Source organism: Peromyscus maniculatus, chromosome 10, assembly GCF_049852395.1.
Source record: "Peromyscus maniculatus bairdii isolate BWxNUB_F1_BW_parent chromosome 10, HU_Pman_BW_mat_3.1, whole genome shotgun sequence".
Lineage (NCBI taxonomy): Eukaryota > Metazoa > Chordata > Mammalia > Rodentia > Cricetidae > Peromyscus > Peromyscus maniculatus.
This window is the reverse complement of record NC_134861.1, coordinates 32277692-32293812: the sequence shown is the minus strand read 5'-3', so window position 1 is coordinate 32293812 and position 16121 is coordinate 32277692. Positions and strand designations below refer to the sequence as shown.

Below are 16121 nucleotides of genomic sequence, written 5' to 3'. Positions count from 1 at the left end.
GACTTCCATCTAGTATATAACCCAACTGCAGCTGAAAATATAGAAAGATGGTCTGGACTGCTCAAAAACAAGTTATCACATGTTATGAGTTAAATACTAGACCACTGTTGAGCAGAGCTTCTCCATTAGAGGAAGCTATTAAATCAGACTTAGAATTAGAACAATTGCAAGGTACTTCCAGACCATGCAGAATAATTCCCCATAAATTTGTTTACAGGGACAGAAATACTTGAGACTTAAAGTAGACAGAAGTCATGGCACCTAGAACAGGCAATACACCATGGACCATAGATGAGAAGGGAAATGTGAACCTTGGAAAAATTAAATGATCTACAAGCATAATGTGTCTAGGACCTAATCTAATACATTGGATTTGCACTTTCATAAGGATAGTAATGGTTTTAGGATTAACTTACTCAGCACTGGTACTAACTGGGCATTATACCCTCTTACCAGACAGAAAGAGGAATAGCACATGACAAGGCAAGGCCATAAAAAATTATACCTTATGCCTCATAGAAACTTTAATAAGAAAATAAAAGAGAACACAAGATAGAATTATATTGATCTACTGGGCCATGACACCCAGGACATTGCTCCTGGGAATCCTCCTGTTGAATGCTATAAGCTTAACATTACCCAACAAGTCAAGCTCAGGCTCTTTGACAATACCATTATCCTATCACCATCACCAACACCATTTAAGCTTGCTATAAGCAGAGACATCATCACCTTCATCAACAACCATGTCTACAGCAACAGGGACAATGAATGAAATGACAGTGGAGGTGACCGCCCAACCAACAGCTACAATAACAAACTAAGAGTCAAGTATGATATTAGTGATTTACCCTATTACACCTTGGTTGGATTCCTATTGGAATACTGGGACACTTGGTCCTAAACCTCACATATGCCAGGAATGCATTCTATACTCAACATGCTCATTGTGAAGCTATTGGGAATACAATTTGGTATAGCTATTGTGGTGAATGGAAGAAGGCTAGTACCCACTTTTCACCAATTTTGATAGCCATAGTCACCAATGACCAAAAGGAAGCAGAAAACACCAATTTTAAAGGAATAAACCCACTGAAATGTCATTTAGCACAGATTTGGAGAAATATCACAGCATCATTAGCCATCTACAACTTCCACTGGAGAGAAATTTCTCTTAAATCATCCTTCCACCTTACAGTGAAGAACAAGTAAAGAGTAAGATTTTAGATGCCAGAAAGGGAAGACGCCATGTTTGACTGTGAAATAGCAGCAAACATGAAATTTCTCTCAGCATTCTTTACCCCATATGTATGGCAGATGAACCCAGTCTATGTCTTCTACAACAACAAATCCACAGGGATGGCCACAGAACCAACCTTGGAAGAAGAAAAGGAATCAGATTACTTGAACACAGTGAACTCATGTAAGCCCATGATTTGGGAGAACTGTACCTTTGACTCAGACACTGATAGACCACCATGGAAGAATTTCCTCTCTTGGAACATAATACCACCAAAAAATGAATCCCCAAATTAACCCCCAAATTTGGGGATTCATTTTTTTATAACCCCCATATATGAATAGGACAAATGTGACTGTATCATGTGTGGTTGATTTTTGAACCTACCCTAACTATTGACGTATAGAATATGAAAATCAGAAAATGATTCATTTCCATCTATCAATGACTGGCTGGAAATTGCAGCACTGGGGACACAACATTGCAGATTTCCATTGGTCTTGACTGACCCAATACTGCAACCCTTCAAATCTTATGACTTGAAGCCCCACCACTTGAGGAGAACCAATGCAGACATCAAACACTCTGTGTCTGCATGGTATTCTACAAACCTCAGATTATACCTTAGCATAGCCAACCATATTTTGTACAGATACAGCCTGTGTACATCTACAATTATTGATACAAAAGGCCTCAGTCCCCATAATAGAATCTCTGTAATGGGTACCAACTGATGCTAATTAGACTAATGCACTGACTAATGTCACATTGTACATGTGGGATGACTTCTCAATGCAATCATCCAATTCATCTGGACATGTGAGGATAAAACCATCCAAACTGCCTCATAGTTCATCAATTACTCCAATTATAACTGGAACACTGCCATACGAGGTCTAATATGCCGCTAACAAAATGCAAGTCTAACTGGTGGGAGAGACAATGGAGTAACCTAACTGACCTACCTGTCTTTTAAACGCACCACTCTCAAAAGATTTACATCTCTATGGAAAATTATTAAATCAAAGGAACAGTGGACCCCCTGATTATCAATGATACACTAAAACCCAAAAATTTTGCTTGCCAAATGAGGAAGACTTTTTGGATCTGCAATACCATTCATATATTAAATGATAATAAAACAGTAGACTTCTCAACACTTCTCAATATACATGCCAGGAATGCCCTCCCCCCCCCACGTTTCCCCCCAAATTTCAGAACATTGTTTCTCAGTCTGTTGAAATTCCAGCTTGGATTTATATCAGCTACCAAGTTGATTACAACAACCAAAGAGTGGATATGGTGCAATTTGCAACCAGAAGATGGCCTAGATCCTATGACTCCTTTGTGCCAAGGTAACACATAAAAAAGGCAGACCACAAAAGCTTACATTGGTGGAAAACTGCAGGTATGGATCTTTCCAAACTAGAACCCTAGAAACATACACACCCAGGGCTTCCCTATTATTCCTACATGATTCTTCCACTACCACAGCTCTAAGAATGGGGCATTGGAGACTTTGTGGCCCAGAAGACCATACTCAATATAGCACATACAGGAACTCTGCATAAAGGAACCTAATTTGGTGAGGTATATGCCTTCCTCATAATGTGGAAATCTTGTGTAATCAAAGAAAGAAGCCGAACACATGCATTATTGATAGAGGAGGATGGCATGAGAACAATGAGGTCTTCACAGCCCACTAGAAGGCAGCATTTGTCAATCCCCCTACTTCCTCACCAATGGTTACAGAGTGCCCATGATGATGCTTGACTTTAGCCTGCCAGCAAGACATAATTACACCTAGGATCCAGATCTCACTTACCTCCAACCTCAAATCATGGCTCCCACCTGAAGAACTCTGCCCTGAGCCTGAATTTAGGAGAATACCAGTCTTCTCCTACTCCTCAGGAAATAGGTTTGCTGCAAGAAAACCTTTACAATTGACACTTGCTGGAGCTATGTTGCTTGGCTCCTTACACGGAGCTGCCATAGCATCTTCTGTTCTTTTAGACATCAATGCAGATAAAGCAGACATCAGAAATCTTACTGAACAACGAATGCTGGTTATTAATTTCTTGTCTGACAGACTAGCTACCACCCACAAACTGATTACATGCCTTTACCTGGAACTAAATGTATTAAAGCAATCATTGGCAGATAATAACAAATATGCAGCTAAAAATTTGAAGAGACTAACTGTAGCCAACCAGACCATTCAAAATTATCTGCTACAACTTATTCAGAGGAACAAAGAAAAGAATGGGTCCAAAAGACTCCCTTTTCAAAGAGTGGAGACAGACCTGTCTCAGCTCTTTTCTACAGGATTTGAAACAGAAATGTCAGTCTACAAGACTCTAACTGAATACAAGGCAAACCTCTTGGTGTGAGCATGGATTCTGCAAAATACATTTACTCTCCGTTTATATGGAAAATGTGGTATCAGCTTACCACATACTTCCATTGCCTAGGAAACTTGGGGATGGATTTGTTATACCCACTGATTATTTCATATGGACTATTTGGATTAATTCAGAGAATGTCCACTACCCAGAGGAGCATGTCATCTGACTTGGAGGCCGACACCTTTGTGACCACCCACCTTCTGTCAAATGAGCTCCAAATATCAGAACTGACCCTTTCAGTCTTTGCAAACCAACTCACAGACCTTGGCAGTTGACTCTGTACTTCATGTTCTATGTAAGTCTTCATCCTCACAGTTGACATTTATAACATAACCATGGACACCTTGGACTCCACTTTTTATTCTGCAGAACCTGGTTGTGTGGCTATATACAATGCTACTAGAGCTGTATCTCATTTCTTAGGTAAACATGTGCAGGATCTCTACCCATGCTTTTGATTCAGGTACCCTATATAATAAATGAGCTCACTAGAAAAGGCTAGGAATGCCATTAATGGCATTTCTGCTCCTCTGTCCTTTAACATGCCATAATTACAGTCAATGGATTATGAGATTCCTATGGATATTGAGACCCTGGAAGGACAGATGACAGAGTACTCACAGCTGACACTATTGCCTAAACCCATAAAGTTGGCAACATTAAGAAATGCTTTGAATTTGATGTGATTATATGTGATAGAATGTTTATATTTGACTATACTTGCTTCCCTACATGGAACTCATTATACTGGATAAAGGAGAACTTTTGACTTTTTGTATACATCACATTGGCCCTTTTGGCATGCAAACTCCTTATGATCATTTTGGCCTTGTTTAACAAACTTCATTTCAGGAAGAACTATGACACAGAGGCCCAGAGACTACTATTGCACCAGAAAGAACATGCTAGCTATGTATGATTCTGGCAGACACATCTGTACAAACTGTGATTGGAGAACCTTCTTCAGGAGATGCTTCATCTCCATAGTGACACTGAAAGCCAGGAGAATTGTATTCCCAATTCTTTGTTCTACTCTTCCGAGAAAATGCCATTTCTGTCTGAAGGAATGGTCTGATTCATTAGTCTTAGACTCATGGTGGACAGACACCTCCAGAGACTTAGAAGACTCCTTGATGCTCTCTATCCACCACCTGCTTTACTATATTCACCTACACAAAACTGAAAACAACATTGGAAGCTAATTATGAAGCTCATTGTACTCTTAGTTGCTCTTTTCATTAATAAAAGTAGAAATACTTAGCTGAGGGCCATGACCCACATGCTCCTATTTGACCTTGGTCAAGTAGAATGCCACTCTACTGCAGCTGGCTCAGCTCGGAGTCTTACAGCCCCAACCCTGCTGTGCCCTTCATTTACTCTACCACATTCTCATTTGAACCTGATTACATTGCCTTATTTCTGAATGTGATTTTCAGCTTGGCCCATACCAAATATGGAGGAAGTACAAATTTGGGAATATATGCATGTGCCATAAGATCATGGAAATCTCCTGTTATGCACCGCCAGACACTCACTCCACTCTGTTCTGATTATTTTACTCAACAACCGATGCTTCATTGCCTGAGATTTATCTTCTTGCATTTACTTGTCTATCAATGATCGGAATATTTATTGAATGCTTTCTCCTTTTTCTGTTGTGGCCCTAATTGTAACTTGCTGTGAAACTATGATGTTAAGAATTCTTTAAAAAAAGAATTTTTATTTATGGTTCTCATCAGCACTGTATACAATGAAAGGAACAAGGGATGGAATGTAATGGACATAGTGAAAAATGTCTTTTAGACATGTGAAAATAGCTTAGTCAGGAACCCCACTGTACTCAAGGGTATACCTGATAACCAGAACCTAGTGACATCACTCACTGAAGACAACCAGATACAGGTCTAGAACTCCACAATGCCCACTGGACAGTATATAAGCAGAGACCGAGAGCAATGCAGTATTCTTCACATCTTCAGGACTACTGGAGAGATGCCACCTTGACCTGCCCTGTGGCTGCAGAGTCTCACCTGGGATCCTGACTCTTGAACTGAAGACTATTGTGAGAGACTAGACCTGACCTTTGGCTAAGATACATCACACAGGTGAGCAGCCTTGGGGCTTAGAACTGTAGTTAAGAATTTAAAAGAGTGAGAACCCTGTGTGATGACCCTCAGCATGATATAATTGTTGTTATACCAGCTATGCATACTATCTTCTTGCTCTCCAAGGTTTCTGCCTTCAACTTCTGACTTGACTTCTTTTAATGATGGCTGTGAGGTGTAAGCTGAACCAAGCCTGCCTCCACCCCTCCCCCAAGCTGGTTTTGGTCACTATTTTATCACAGCAACAGAGAGCAAGCTAGAACAATCGGCTATATATGTACTTCTCCATTTTACAGTTGAATAAATTGAATCTAAAGCCATAGTCTTGTTTAAAACCAATGTGGAGCTGGCAGTGGTGGCACACTCCTTTAATCCCAGCACTCAGGAAGCAGAGGCAGGTGGATCTCTGTAAGTTAGTGGCAAGCCTGGTCTATAAATAGAGTTCCAGGACAGCCAGGGCTATTACACAGAGAAACCCTGCCTCAAAATCAAAACAAATAAAAGAGCTCCAAACAAAACCATGGTCCCAAGTCTTGTTTTAATTTCACATACCCCTGAACTTATACTTCTGTTCCACTCTTTTCAGATTGTTCACTTTCTGTCAGTAGAAGCAAATATTTCACTTTTATGGAGATTATTTTTTCTAATAGGAAAAATCTCTAAATTGAGATTTTTTTAGTGATACAAAAATTTAGGGGGTTAAAATATTTGATAAATAGTTTTTAATTTTTATTAGGCTAAACACAATCACATGCCTAAAAATGCTTCTCACCAGGCCAAAAATCTCTGTCCAACTTATACTAGGCTTTCTGGACAGAAGAAAAATGCCCAAATCTGTAGTTCTTGTTGGTACTCAAAGGTATGAGTCCACTTCTGCTGTTTTACAGATACCCATTACCTGCTTTGTCTACAATATAAATTTCAGTACAGATTGGTAATACTAATGTATCTAAAACTTTTATGTCATTTTATAAATAGGTCTCAAAGGATCAAAAGAGTCATAAAAACCTAGACCCACTTCACAGAGGTCGAAAGCACCCCAGATGAGTATTCCTAAAGATAATATTTTTCCTCTCTCCTGGTCTTGGGACTACTGCTTTTCCCATTACTAAGGGTATGGACCTAAGGGTTCCAAATAAGTTCATAAATTTTAACTTCTGTTCCTAGTTTAAATTTGTCTCAACAGATTTCTACTTGGCTGGCAGACACTTTCAAGTGTCAGTTGCTGACTCCACTGCTCCAGACGACTGTGGGCTCTGGACTTGCTAAAGGCTAACGTAGACCAGCCCAGCTAGCATGATTCCTTTCTGTCCCTAGGGTGTCAGGCAGCTACATGCTACTGACAAATGCCCCCTTGCCCAGTCCTTGACTAGCTTTTCAGCCTTTGGGGGAGAGGGGCTGACAATGGTGCCCCAATGCCAGCTCGAAGCAGTTCCAGAAGAAAATACGTTGACCCATATTCCCTGTTCAGGAAAGGCTGAAATGCTGTGTCAAAAGAAAACTCCCTGGGATAAGGACAAGATGGCTAACTATACATGGACTATGCATGGCCATTACAGGCCATGAGTTACTAAGTGTAATACCATAATTTTAAGATTAAAATTTGCCAGAAAGAAAATGGGGGAATGAAAGACCCTAACCCTTCAGGCTTACACCCCCCAAGCCCCAGGAGAATAAGGAACTAAAAAGAAAACTAGTTCCAAGGGCCACCTGACTCAGCCACTACTCAATCACCCCTGTAACAATGTAACAATGTAAAAAGATTTCTGTTAAGAGACGTGCTCAACTGTGACTGGGATAGTTGCAGGTGTTCCAGGAAGGACCACTGTGACCTTTGTGTAAACTCCACTCCCGCCCTGATACCCACCTTGAGGTTTCAGGAAGAATGTACATGTGGACATGACTGTACCCACTCTGTGATCAGACCATGATTTTGTGAAACAAAATTGTATGGGAATTGTAATCTTATGGCTTTTGTGGGTTTTTTCTTTAAAAGCCCCCATGGGGCTGCAGTAAGATGCGGCTCTTTGCTCTTAGGAGCAGAGTTTGCCCTTCTGTACAGTCTCTTCAATAAAAACCTTGTGCTGTTGCATCAACTGGACTGGAGTCTGAGTTCTTGGGGCGCCCACTCGAGACCCTAAACCTTTGGGGTCCAACATTGGAGGTCCCACCGAGGTTTTTGGGGTACCCCCAGACCCCCCACTCTACCAGTTGGAGGTAAAAATGAGCTCGATCTATGTTTTATGTTATTGTGTCCTTGTCCTTTGTCTGGTTGATTTGGCATCTGCATTCTGTACCTGTGTATGAGGTGCACGCAGGACCTGTATCTGGGACCTGTGAGGGGAGCAGACATGCTCAGACGTCCCCGGGTCCCCATTCTAGAGGTCTCCTCCCGAGTGATCTGAAAAAAAGAGATGAGTCTCTCCTTCCCTGGGGGAGCAAGGCTTTTCACAGCAGCCACTCCCATTTGAATTTGAATTTGTAATTTGTACTTTTGGTTTTGTAGCTGGATCAACTACCACGCGGACTGTGTCTGTCCTTGTCCTCTTTGTGTTTTTGGAGTCTGCCCTCCGACCATTTCCCACTCCCTCCCCTCCCCCAAGCAGCTGCCTCCGCTAGGTGGGTGGCCAAACCCAGTACTGGCACGGACTAACCGAACTCCCCCATTGCTTCCTTGCCCTCTCTCTGACCAGAGCGCAGGCAGCGGCTGCTCCGGGGAACCAGGGCACCGCTGAGAGGGCTGGGCAGCCTGTGAGCATCACTGCGCCTGGGTGCAGCAGGTTCCTGGGTGCAGCAGGTTCGGGGCCCAGCTCACTCAGAAAGCTGTGGAGTAGAGGCTTGGCTGCATGGGAGCTAGGCTTTGCCGTGTGCTAGGGCGGGCTGTGAGCACAGCCGGCAGGTTCTGGCTGGGCTCCCATATGGACAAGGGGCAGAGCTGGCGGGAGCTAAAACCTGATCAGGGTCTGGCTCCAAGAATAAAATGTCACTCCCTATGTGAGGCTAACTGACAGTTTCTTGTCTGTGATTACTGAGGGAAATCACAAGAAAGACTTTCGTACAAAAGGTTATAAAAGGTCAGTGAACTGTTATGGTTTCTTATACCTGCAAATACTGAATTTGAGAGTTAATTCTGGTTGGTTTTCATCTTAAAAATGGCTAATGATTCTGCAAACTGCTTATGTGTGTATACGAACAGGTATGTGACTTAAAAATGCAAGCAAGCTTCAACTGTATGTATGTATGTATGTAACTTGGTTCCAACTGTATGTATGTGTGCAAGTAATTATTGCTTTTAAAAAATATATATGTAACACCTAAGTACTTATGTCTTTACCAAATGTTCAACGGCAAATTTTTAAAAAACTTTTAGATAACAACATATGTTTAACAAATAAGATATTTGATAAATATAAAGCTACACATCAATGCTTTTACATAGAAATATACCTTGCTCTGACAGCTAAACTTTGTAATTTAAGATTTACCCATATAAAATGATAATAATTTTAAAGACATAAAAGGATCATAGGAAACAGCTGAGGTTTACAAATCCAGAAAAAGTCTGGATACAGTGGTGGACCTTAGCAGTTTTAAAATTGCCAGTATCAGGTGATGATCACCGGAAGCACCAGCCATAATAAAATAAAACAGACAGGCTATGTATGTGCTGCCAAAGGTAGGGTCAAAGAAATCATCCAATCCTCTAAAAAAAAAAAAAAAAAGGTACTTTTGTGGGGGTATCTTTGTGGATTTCTGGGGACCTCTCTAGCACTTTGTTTCTTCCTTTTCTCATGTGGTCTTCATTTACCATGGTCTCCTATTCCTTGTTCTCCCTCTCTGTTCTTGATCCAGCTGGGATCTCCCGCTCTCTTTCCCTCGACCCTCGCCCTTCATTACTTCCACTCATGTCTAGGTTGTTCATGTAGATCTCAGCATGTGCTCTCTTTTAAACTGACATATTTGGGGCCAACAGGAAGAGTGTCTCCGGGCCGGCATTCACTTGATGTCTGTGAGATGACTCACCTGCACTCATCTGGCCCCTGCTCCGACAGCAACAACAAACAATTCTATTTGTAGATTCTGTTTTCTTAGAAAATATGAAGTGAATTCACGTTCTCTTTATCATTACAGGTAACTGCTCATCCAAACGTTGGCACCTCTAACCTACAGCATCACCTTTCCTACCAGGGCAGAGCATTCTGTTGTAGCTCCGCATAGATAAAGAAACATATCTATAAAAGAATCAAAACTATCAACCTTTGGTAGTGTCTTAGTCAACTAGATTTAAAAATCTTTCCCCAAATGTTGGCTATGACTATAACCAGAAAATCAGAACTAACGGATTAGTTTACGCCACCGGCTTCTGTGTCTGAAGGCCAAAACTAGTTGTTCAATGCATGGGCACAAGGCGGGTCATAGGAAGGCACTTACTCCCCTACTCATGACAGACTGACCACATGCCCTGCATTTTTCTTAAACTCCGTAACACTGCACTTAAATAAATTAGAATCCTTTGGAATGACAGGGGAAATTGAAGTAGGAAACAGCGTAAGTCAAGTACTGCAATACTGGGCAGACCTGGGCTACAGCAATCCTCAGGGACTAACGCTGAGAAAGTCCTGAGGAAAGCTCCCGAATTTTCTCCACTCCATCTTCTCTGCTCTCGGCACAGACGCGCAGGCCGCTGGCCTGGGTCACTACAAAACACCAATGCTAGTCTTGGTGAGCTGCCAGCTCCTGTAGCCGAAACGCAGGTTCTGGTGGCACCCGCATCTGTGGCCCTGTGGTCGCATTGAATCCTGGGACTTGTAGTGCACTCCAAGCGTTCTTCTCACAAGCTGGTTACAGAGGACTACGATTCCCAGGATGCATATGGAAGAAGCTGGCAGAGGGAGGGGCGGCTTCAGCCCTCGCGGGCGTCTGCGTTTCCTAGCGCCGCGATTTCGCCTAGTAACCCGTCCCCGCGCTGGCCCCGCCTCCGGAGCCCGGGCTGGAGGAAGAGCTGGTCCCTGGGTGCCCCGGTGACGAAGCCTATCCCCGGGTGCTCAGGCCAGGGAGGGAGGGCAGGCAGAGGATTTTGCTGGCTGGTGCGGAATCCCGGACGCACGGCGGGCAGCCGAGGTTAGAGGCGAAGAGAGCAAGGATGCTCCGAGAAAGGCTGGTCCAGGTGGGAGTGTAGGAACCTGCTGGGACCGTGGAGCTCAAGCCAGGGTATCCCTGGGGCTGGCATCCCTCGGGACCGCGGTGGCAGGCGCCTGGATGTGCATGGGATGTTGCTGTCCTCGGGGCCCCACGGGAGACCTCGCCCCCCTTCACCCCCCCTTCCCCCCCGCCAAGCTATAAGCAGGATCCTGGAACCCGCAGGGTCTCGAAGCTAACTCAGATCTTGAAGACAGGGGCACGATTATGTTATTATTGTTATTATTATTATTATATTGTTTTTATTATTATTTTGCCACTTGTTAATTTATTTCTTTTTATTTATTTATTTTTTTCCTGGACCGGGAGCATTTGTAGATAGTGCTCTTCTTTAGTTGCCCTATTGCCTGGTCTCCTCCAATTCAGAATTATTATTATTATTATTATTATTATTATTATTATTATTATTTTAATGAGGCTTGCAATTGGAGTTGCTGATTAGGGAGAGCAGCTAAGTTCTTTATGGTTTTCTCTGTGAAGAGAAGGCTCATGGAGGTTATGGGTTTTAATCACATGCATGACAGCTAATTGGAGCATCTAAAAAATGACCATTTTATATTCGCCCTGGCTTTATGGAGGAAACAGCAAGTGTTATTTCAAATTAGATCAGCAACTGCCAGCTAGTAGCGTTTAGGGCGTATTTCCTATAATTAAGGAGGTGGATATGGATGGAGAAAGGTGGACATTTAAAAAAAACAAAACCCCCAAACACAACCCACAACTTGGTTTTAGTTTGGTGATCATTTTCTTGTACGAGGTGAATGCAAAATTTCTTTCTCTTCCTCGCTCTCGCATCCTAGATGTAGACTGTCAATTTCGGATCCAAGGACGGTGATGGCAAAGCTTACTCCGGCTGCTTGTCAGATCAGACCTGTCACAGAATAAATCCCGCCGCCTGCTGCGAAGCCCCCGCGCACCTCAAACTTGGCGAACTGGGTAATCCGTGTCTGGATATGCAGATCTCTGATTTTAAAGGCGGGGTGACCCAGGGGAGAACCACTCCCGCGGGCCGAAGCCCCCAGGTGCAGTGAGGCGTGCGCGCCGGTGCGGGCGCCCCTAAAGCCGCCTGGCCCCGAGGGAAGGAGTCGGGGCGCCCAGCGGGGTCTTGGGGCTGCACACCGGCGGCTGCCGCAGCTCGTCTCCCGCAGCAGCGGATGATGGTGGCGGCCGGCGTGCTGGGCTGTGCCTGTGCGTCGCCGCGGAAATCGGCGCCCGGCGCTGTACCCTGAGCCCTTGCAGGTCCGCTGCAGCCCAAGCCTCGAAGAGGACAGAGCCGGCGCGCGGGGCACCGGGGGTCGCGCGGGGTCGGCTTATCATGGCGGATCGGACAGCTCCCAGTTGCCAGCTTCGGCTGGAGTGGGTGTACGGGTACCGGGGTCACCAGTGCCGCAACAACCTGTACTACACCGCCGGCAAGGAGGTGGTTTACTTTGTAGCTGGGGTAGGGGTGGTGTACAACACCAGAGAGCACAGCCAAAAATTCTTCCTGGGACACAACGACGACATTATCAGGTAAGGGGGCGGACTGGGGCAGTGGGAAAGGGTTGGATATGGAGGATGAAAGGGTGGGAATAACCTAGGTCATGTCCGAGAGCCCTATGAAATAAAAGATTCTTCCAGGAGCCGCTAGAGAAGGGCTGCAGATGCCAGGGATAGGGAAGAAAGAGGGAGGAAGGTGTAGATGGGAGAGAGACGCCTCTGTCCCTTCAGGAGGCTTTTAAAGCTCTACTGAGTTAAGTGTTGTGCTGCTATTTGGTTAATTCCTGCTACAAGTGGAAGGACTGGATAACTACCAAACACTCCTCACCCTTCCTAGACTAGGTAAACAGTAGAACCAAAAGACGAACTGTGGGTAGCATTTTTGGAGGGCTCCTCAGTAGGTTCCCCAGCAAGCAAGTGGATCTAAAAAATGAAAAGAAATTTTGGTACAGGCAGTTTGGAATCTTCATCCCCTAAGCGTTGGACTGGGAACATTTCTGTAGTGGGTGGGGAGTGTTTTCCGATATTTCAGCAGTGTTTTAGTGCCCAAAGCATATTTACACACTAAATGGATGCTTTCCACAACATTTTTAGGGTTTTTGAAAGAGCGGCAGCAGCTACTGCACCGTAAAATCTCAACCATCCATTCCATAGAATGAGCAGCATTTGGAAGTGGATGGTCTAGGAGAACTCCATTGCACAAAATGGTCATTTTTAGGGCCTCGTTTGTTTAATTAGAGAGGGGCATATTTGATTCTTTGAGCTATCCCCTCATCTGGACTAGACATATTTCTCCCTAGCCTTTGTCAGCATCGCCTTTGGCCAAATAAGGTGTGGTCCAGATGCTGTTCAAAGGGAATCCCTTTCTGCCCAAGGCAGTTGAGGACACCTACACTCACAGAGACTATAATTGCTGAAGATAGGCTGCAAGGAACAGAGGCCTTATTTGTACCTTCCAGATGTGCAGAGCAGCATCTGCCTTTTCAGGATATTATTCCTGTTGCTCTAAATTTGCCTTTCACAAGTGATGAAGTAGTGTAATGTCAATGGCCCTACCTTCTTAGTGGGGACAGTAACAAGATTTACTCCCTCAATTAGTGTTGTACTTATATTCCAGAATGATTTTTTTTAGTTGAAAATGGTTATAGAAGGCAAAAACTTAATACTTGGAAATATAGGAGGACATATACACGCATATGCACACACGAATATGCACATTAGAGATTTTGACTCTGTGTCCCCCCCCCCCCATTCTGTGTCTTCTCTGCCCCTTGTTTTTTTAAGATAGGATCTCACACTTGAACCCAGGTTAGCCTGCAGCTCACTCATGGAGTCCAGGCTGGCCACAAACTCATGGTGATCCTACCTCAGAGGGCTGAGGTTCCAAGGGAAGCCACCACACCCGGCTTTGATCTCTACTGTTACAAGATTTTCATTACTGGGAGCTCTGAATGCCCGCTAGATTTGGTGGAACTGGCATGTAAAACTTTCTTCTTGTCACCTAAGACAAAAGCCCCCTTTCCTTTCTTCCTTGATTTGGGAGCAGTTGTGATTAGGGTGTCCTTACTGAGTTCCATCCCGCAGATTTTGCTTCACTAATTGTGTGGCTGATTATTAAAGGCACAGGTGCAAATGATTAACAGTGACTCATGAAAAGGTTGGATGTTTAAAAATTTAAACCCATTGTGTGTTTGCTCTGTCTGTCTTCATGCAGTGTTTTCCATTGCAACATCAAATAAGAAATGGTCCTCTGGGGGAAGGGAAAGAGTAGCAATTAAACAGAAGATTCCCTGGGGTTCAATGATATTAACATGACCGTTCACTGAACTACTTGGGGGGGTGTGTGGATTCTTAAAACACAGTCTTTCTCTTAAAGGGAAAATTTTAAATGCACTGTTGAAACTGAAGGTGGGAAAAGGGTGGAGTTGCAGTAAACCATTGTGATGATGAACAGTTGGACTGGAGGGGCTATGAGGACATCTGGCCAGGTGGTTAAAGAAACATTTAGGTTTGAAGAAGAGACAAGTGAAGTGATAGCTGCATTACAGATAGACTTAGTTGATGAGAAGGCAGAAGGGGTAGTTTATTTTCTGCTCCATTTCTTGAGGTGGTTATCTCTTAGGCTGAACACTGGTTTAGCAGCAAGTGTGACTTCAGAGAAAAGCCTTTAAATTTTCCATGATATTTGACTGGGTCTGTGTATGTGCAGGCGAGCAAAGAGTTCTAACATTGACATATATCTTTGCATTTGGAGTAAAATGAAGTCCAGTGGATTGAAAAACAAAAACCACAGATCTTTATGTGATTAGAGGTGTGAATTGAAATGTATATGCTGTCATTTTGCTTTACCTTACACATGTAAATGTCTCTTTTTCTGAGGAAGGCAGTGCATAACCCATACGTGCAGTTTTTACTCGTTCCAGTTCATCTCTGCCTACCCTAGTATACCACTGTTTTTCCATTTGAAATATTGAAGTTTGTCACTGAATGGGGTTGGATGTAGTAGCTAAGGGTTTAGTACAAAAAAATTTGTCTTTTTGAATCATTACACAAATATTAAGACTCTTGATTTCAGCAAATCAGGTAGTGCAGTTACTGGCTTTTGAAGGAAATATCCATACATTTAGTCCCTGGCTTTTGAAGGAAATATCCATAATTATAAATGTGATACTTAAAAAAATCAGCTTTACCTGGAATATTAGCTACAAAGCAGCCTAGCATATATTGATAACATACTCCACTTTATAAAACTGTATGCTGTCTGGATCACGATGTGGGATTTGATGATGACGTAGGGTTTGACAGCGCTCATTAGGGCTCAGCGTGTGTCCTTTTGCTTTGACAGGATGTGTATTTAAAGGCAGATTTTTAGAAGTGTTGCTATGTGAGGCATAATGTGATTTGTTGAATAAGGAGGCTTGCTTTCATTCTCTTGAGTGATTACCTTTCAATGCTGATAATAGATGAGAGAATGATGCCATCTTTTAGTCTTGATAACATTGTGACGAACAAGTAAACACCTAAACTGGTATTTGCTGTTGGGCTGAGAAGACTCAAGTTGGGCTTGAAGGCAACATGGTAAGTGATGCTGACTGGGATAATTACTGCTTTGCTTTCCTGATCTGGCAGAAAACTTGAGATGGAAAGTGAATAGATGGAAGAAAAAGTCACCTGCACATTCATCCTCCATTACCTTCCTTTTCATGTTGACAGTGACGTTTGTCTCCACACTCTGGATCCCTACATTACTTCTAGATAATTTCTTTTCTCCGTTTTCTTCTTCTTTCTTTCTTTATTTGACTTCCCGTTGCAGGGTAGGTTTAGTTGCAGTGCTGTCTTAGGCGGAAGGGCACTGACTTTTTGACATCAGAACAAGTGAGAAGAACCCCACTGCAGTTTACTAGGCGCATCCAATGAGGCATTATTTGTGAAATGGAGCTGTCAACACCCAGTTGCAGCATTTTTGGGATGATTAGAAATAATGTATGCAAATCATTAGGAGTGTTCAGTCAGTGTTTATTGTTGTGCTCAATTAAACACATACATACCAAAACATCTCGTCATCATACACAGATGAATGTTTAGACTCCATATCTTTCCATTCTCTTGTACCCCAACTTAAATTCTGTCCTTTTTTCCAGTGAAAGCCATAAGTTGTTTGCTTCTTGCTTGTTATCTAATGCAGGTACCCTG

At 43.2% G+C, this 16121-nt stretch overlaps 1 protein-coding gene across 4 annotated transcripts in view; it reads left to right on the top strand.

The window, feature by feature from the left end:
- Nucleotides 1-10634: 10634 nt before the first annotated feature.
- Nucleotides 10635-16121, top strand: part of Eml6 (EMAP like 6) — a 294744-nt gene continuing 289257 nt past the window's right edge. For all 4 annotated transcript variants that reach the window (XR_013042863.1, XR_013042864.1, XM_076546155.1 and 1 more), the window contains exons 1-2: nucleotides 10635-10917; nucleotides 11750-12461. Coding sequence is in view for 2 of the 4 variants with exons in the window: in XM_076546155.1 (XP_076402270.1) it covers nucleotides 12265-12461 (197 nt within the window). In the remaining 2 variants the exon portion in view is untranslated. The remainder of the gene's footprint in view (nucleotides 10918-11749; nucleotides 12462-16121) is intronic.